The 6,000-nt window shown below is 37.2% G+C and overlaps 1 protein-coding gene across 3 annotated transcripts; it reads left to right on the top strand.

Annotated features, from left to right (window-relative positions):
* The first annotated feature begins 213 nt into the window (after positions 1-213).
* Positions 214-4,889, top strand: LOC308407428 (uncharacterized protein). Of its 3 annotated transcripts, none has more exons than XM_080899063.1 (13): positions 214-355; positions 1,043-1,068; positions 1,371-1,456; positions 1,605-1,637; positions 1,734-1,823; positions 2,235-2,306; positions 2,415-2,503; positions 2,616-2,718; positions 2,986-3,088; positions 3,168-3,220; positions 3,330-3,408; positions 4,076-4,269; positions 4,378-4,889. In XM_080899063.1, exons 2-12 carry the CDS (start codon positions 1,062-1,064, stop codon positions 4,081-4,083), a joined length of 723 nt encoding a protein of 240 aa, XP_080755189.1. In that variant the 5' UTR covers positions 214-355; positions 1,043-1,061; the 3' UTR covers positions 4,084-4,269; positions 4,378-4,889. The 3 variants fall into 3 exon arrangements, 1 of the variants encoding a protein (XP_080755189.1); XR_013973672.1 differs by having other exon boundaries at positions 238-355; positions 2,986-3,053; XR_013973673.1 differs by having other exon boundaries at positions 240-355; positions 2,630-2,718.
* The last annotated feature ends 1,111 nt before the right edge of the window (positions 4,890-6,000 follow it).

Raw genomic sequence — 6,000 nt, 5'->3', positions numbered from 1 at the left:
AGCACCACACACCCTGGTGTAATGTGAATGGCCTTAGCCAACAACACTTGCCCTGGTGAAATGTGGATGGTATTGGCCAGCAGCACAGGCCCTGGTGTAATGTGGGACGATCTGATTTCCTCGTGTCAGCATTGTTCCCACATCATCATAATTAATGTTGTTCCAGGTTCAACATTGCAAGTGACCAATCACCTTCTTGTGACGTCATTCCTTTGCGACTTCGAAATACCCGCCTTCGATTATTTCGAAATACAAGTGAAGAAGCGAAAAACCGCCGCCTGTCCGCCGAATTTGAAGTCAATTCGCCTGTCCGCCGAATTTGAAGTCAATTTAGGATACTTTCCTTTAATAAACGGTAAGCATTATACATATGTTCCTCACTTGGCTTGCTGTTTGTTTGCTAGCGATAGGCTACTTGACGACAGCATTAGCTAACCAGTGTTCTCTAGACCAGCGTTCCCCAACTTTTTGGGTGTTTCGTGGCCCGGGGGTTGGGTCAGGCAAAATTGCAGTAGCTTCCCTGATCATTTTACAAACATAAGTGAAGAGAATCTGGACTAAAAGGCCTAGACTTATGGTTGTGTGCTGAATCTATGAATCAAACTATCACCTGGAAACATAATTAACTGGTCCATAGCTGTGAAACTGGACATGACTTCTTGATTCTATGGAGATTAACAGTAATCCAGAAATTTACAAATTTGTCCTGGTACATCGCGTAAATGTTGTCCCAGGGACATCGCGTAAATGTTGTCCCTGGGACATTGTGTAAATGTTGTCCCTGGGACATCATGTAGAATTTGCCCTGGGACATCGTGTAGATGTTGTCCCTGGGACATCGTGTAGATGTTGTCCCTGGGACATCGTGTAAATGTTGTCCCTGGGACATCGTGTAAATGTTGTCCCTGGGACATCGTGTAGATGTTGTCCCTGGGACATCGTGTGATAGCTTGTAAATAATGGAATGAAAATTATTGATTGTTATTAACTTGTGAAAAAGAAGTGTAACAAATCCACATGTTATGTTCTTACACCCTTACAGAAACTGTGACTCCTTCACAATGTCAGGTAAATGTCAACTCATGTTGAATAATCAACCAATCAAGCCTTTTATTATCACATGCAATGTTACACGTACAACTGCATTGAAAATTTCACCCCCTTCTGACCATACATATATTGCTTAAACATCACATTGGGAAGACAGGTCGGAAACAGTTAGGAAGGTCAGAAAACAATTTAATTAATAGATGAGGAGGAGAAAAAAGAACTACAACCAGACAAAGCTCCTAGAAGACTGAAATGGATGATGGTTGCAGCATGCAAAAAGAAAATGATATCTGTTGACTACAGCATATGCTTTCTCACAGATTACCTTGTGGGAGTAGCTGGACCAAACTCTATTGGTATTTCAAGTTTGAAATCCCTGTTTGACCAGACTAACATTTCAGATGAGGTACCTCTTGACATAAAAATCCTTTTATGTTGTCATAAAACTAATGTTAAATTCTGCTTTAAATACACTTTATTGTACAATTTACTTAATGAATCGTATTCCTTAGTTCTGTTTTTATTTATATGTATTTATTTATTTGTTTTATAAGGTAATAGATGGCCTAATCTATTTGCAGTGTGAGGTATGTTGAAAAGCTTGTTTGATCATAATGACATAGCATGTTTACGTTTTTTGTAATGTATTTGAAAACATAGGTGTATTTATGTTATTTTTATAGAATTTCCCTCACATTTATCCAATACCAAGCCAAATCACTGGAAAAATTTTGGATGGGTCCACAAGAGCACAAAGTGCATACTTTTTGAAGGTATGACTTGGACTGTGGTAACTATGTTCTTATCACAAAGGGTTTATAAGTTGCCACTATAAACAAACAGCATTTTCCAAAATTGAAGCCTTGTCAGAAGAACCTGAAAAATACCTTTCTGAAACCTTTTCTGTGTAAAGACTTGTTCAAAAGCAATGCACACAGATTAAAACATTTCTGTCTTGGCCAACTGATAAAGAACACCAAAAATTGAGTGGTGCATGTTGAGTCTGTGGTCTTGATTTGTTTTGTACACACTATAGAAATTAATTAATGTAAACCAAAAATGACACTTTCTATATGTTTGTGTATCTGCAGAATTAATTACAAGTCTCACCTGACAAGCTTTTGCAGTTTTGCAGTGTCATTCTTGACAGAAAAACATACTTGTCACATTATTTTTATTTCCAGAAAAACATCTTTCAGATGTATGAGAAATTGATTGGAGCCTGTCTGGAAAACGGCAGCCACTGGACCTTGTTTGTAAGTTGCACAGATTTTGCACTCTCTCTAGTGCATGATACTTTTCAGTGTCCCTCATTAGGAAAGCTCAAGGCCCAAGCCTACCATATCCATCTTTTTACAAAACAGTTTTGTGACATACCCAAGAGGACCATAGTCTATATGAATTCATTTGGCGAGTCGGAGGTCAGAAAAAGTGCGGTGTTGAAAAACTGGAGGTAATTAATTAACATATTTAACATAACATATTTAATTTAATTGAAATCATTACCGAACGTGGTTATTGATTTCTCTATATGCTTTTTATTTGTAATAACTGCGATCTCTCAGCTCATTTGCTTCAGCAAGAGGCTGCGCTGGAGAGTGGACCTTGTCACATGTGAGCCACCCACATCAACAGGATGGGAACTCATGTGGAGTGCATGTCATAATGGTACTGAAAACTATAGCTTTAACCTATATAAGTAATGTTTACATTTTTGCCTATTCAGTTTTTAAAGCCTTAGAGGCAGGATGGTAAAATCTCAATTTTTTTTGTAGATTGAACCATTTCAGCAGTAATGCTTTGCTTTGGTTGCTCTGTTTTTTTTTTTTCTCGGGGGGGGGGGGGGGGGGGGGTTAAAAACAAACAAACATTTCTTTGTTAATCTAATTCTTTTTGTTCTTTTTTTTTTTTTTCTTCTTCTTCGTCAATTATTAGTTTGTCCAATCTCTCATTGACGGTAAAACACAAGTGGAGGAGTACAACACTGAAATCACAAAGCTCAGGTCCCGACTTTGCCACTACTTATTTTCCTCAATAGGTAAAGATAAAATTAGCTGCCTTCTTTTTCTCTAACATTGGAAAATGTAACTTGTACTTAAACAAATTATATTTTGCAGATCGAACTAGGAAGTGCAGTCAGTGCTGGTGTGTGATTGCAGCCAAAGACCGGGTACACTATGACATGTCCTTAGCCATATAGATTGTTTATTTAATGGACTTTGTTCATTTGTTTTTTGTTTGTTTATGTCTTCTTCTTCTTTTTTTTTTTTAATTCACAGGTGCAGTGCCAGAAATGTGGTGCATACAAGCACATGCGTTGTTCAAAGTCTGTTTGTGGCATCTGTATCTTCTGTGAGAGTAAGTCACAATATAACTAAACAATGTCCAAAAATGTTTAAAGTGAAATTTTTTTTCGTAATTTTGCCTTTGCACACCAGGACTGTGTAATTAAAGTGGACGTTTCAAGATCCAGTTTTTACACAAAACTATTTTAGACATAACTGTGTCGTATTGTGGGGATTTCTCTTCACAATTAAATTGATATAGTGCTGTTTATATCATTCTTCTTTATGTAACAGCACAGTGCAGCACAGCAGAGGGAAAGGAGTTGTGCAGCATAGTGGGTGGCTATACAGGAGGAGCAATAGAAGTAGCCAGTGAAGAATGTCATCAGGGAAAGCATCAGGCAGCGAATGACAAAGGAAAAGTTCCTAAGGGAGAGAACATCTGCAGAAAAAGAAAACCTACACAATAACAGAAGACGAGATCAAGCGCAGAATCAACGCAGAGAACATGTCAGTTCATGTTTTCAGAGGTTTGATTGGGGTAGGTATACATTTCGTGATTTTGATGTCACCTGAAATAAATCCGGGTTACTCGTATCAATGAAGTGACAATGTGGCTGGAAATTGTGCATTTGCTGCAACATATACACAATTACACCATGTAAACAAAAGCATTTAACTTTGTGCGCGTGTGTGTGTCTCTCTCTGCTCTTTTGGTGTTTGCACTTTTTCTTTTTTAGGGCCGTAAAGCCAAACTGCCCGCAATGATTCTTGACAGGCCTAAGAAGGCCAAAACTAAAGTAACAGTGTTTAGTGTTCTGAGTGAAGAGGAGGCTGGGGAGCTAGCCCTCGGGTTTGCCGGAAGATTGGCCTGCGATGTCACAACAGACATGGTCTGTAAAGGCATCGACCATTCAAGTGCTGATATGACAAAGTAAGTTAGTAAAACAATATGAAAGTTGTATCTTTTTTGGTATTATTTGTCATTTCCCCGTATTTGGGTTATTGGTGTAACATTGTTAATCTTACTTTCTAATAACAGACAGACTCTTCTCAAAATCCAACACAATCTTAAACATGAGCTGACTGATTCCTCAACCTTCAGTTTGCTGACACACACCTTTGGCCCCGCTGCACTGGATTCTGTCATTTCATTCCTGTGTGAAAAACTTGATCTTGTCTCTTAAATAATGAAACCTTTTGTGACTTTTGTTTGTTCTGTAAATCAGAATCTTGAAAATTGTTCATTGTTGTTCTAAGTTTGTGTTAACTATTTGGCAAAAATGATTGGTTCCTAATCCAAACAGCATAATGACTGTTCTAACACATATCTTAAAAATGCTACAAAGAAAGAAAATTATCACATATGTTTCAATATGAATGTAATTGTGTCACACTCGGTTTGTAGTAGCTTTCCTGTTTTATTTTGAGTTTTGGTATGTTTACACTGTTATTTTTATTTCCCGTGTGTTCGTCTTCCCTTATTAGTTTTACTGTATTTAATTAGTCTGATTTAATAACTTATAATTATTTACTTTCCAGTGTGTATATATGCTCCTCATTTGGATTATTGTTTGTTTGAGTTCTGCCTGTCTTTTCTATTAAAGATTTGGACTTTTGGACTATTAGTGGACCTCGTAGGTTTTTATTCTGTTCAATTGGTAATTGACTGGGTTTAATTTAGTGGCCTGGAAAACAGGCCGGAGGGGTCTGGTCATTTTAACCCCCTAAGACCCGAAATCTTCCATGGCATGCATTTTTAATTTCTCTTTGATATTTGGGCCGATTGGAACCCGATGAATGCAAAAAGAAAGAATTACCAGGTTTTGTTTTTTTTTTTACCTAATTTTTGTTTCTGAGAAAAATGGGAGCCACATATGAGGACATTAATTTGAAATTTCGATAGAACAGTTGCAGTATAATGTCCTCATAACTGTATATCAGGCACTTGTTGATCAAGATTTAGTATTTTGGTCTAAATAACCCAAAATGTGATGTCCACATGTGTGGACGCCAGGCTGGAGTAAAGTGTTAGAGCTATTTATACCTATGTAAACTTTTATACACTGGTTTTTACCTGTCTTGTTTCAGAAAGGTTTAAAAGGGTAATGTCCACAGTTTATTTGTTTATTTATTTGTTTGAATTCAACATATTTTATTAAAGTAATTGAGCTTGAACACAGAAAAAACTGAATCAAATAATCATAAAATCAAATCACTTGCACTATACTGAAGTCTAATCTACTCTGAGCTAATGCCGGTTTCCAACACTAATGATCGGGTGAAGGAGAGAGATGAGGGTGTGCACGGCCACTGGTGCTCTTATCCCTGTTCTTTGTGATACAATCCAACAGGAAAGCAGTCAAACCCTTGGACATTAGCCAAGTTAACGTTCACAAATATATACACACAGAGGAACTCTGAGCCCCAATGTCAGCATTAGCACAAACATGCCACTTCATACCAAATCTCAGTGTGAGGTCAGGTGTTAGTCTCATTCCATTATTCTGGCTATATTTTCTTACTCATTACTATTAAACTTATACTTAAGACTAACTATTAACAAAATCACACCCCAATAACTCTGTTATTACACTTTGTATTTAATCATAAAAAGGCTGGATGTTGAAACCTTTTACTTCTATTTTGTATGAGCCAGGATTCT

This window comes from Rhamphochromis sp. 'chilingali' (genome assembly GCF_963969265.1).
Source record: "Rhamphochromis sp. 'chilingali' genome assembly, chromosome: 12".
NCBI lineage: Eukaryota > Metazoa > Chordata > Actinopteri > Cichliformes > Cichlidae > Rhamphochromis > Rhamphochromis sp. 'chilingali'.
Note: the sequence above shows the minus strand (reverse complement) of the source record. Positions and strands in the feature narration are given on the sequence as shown.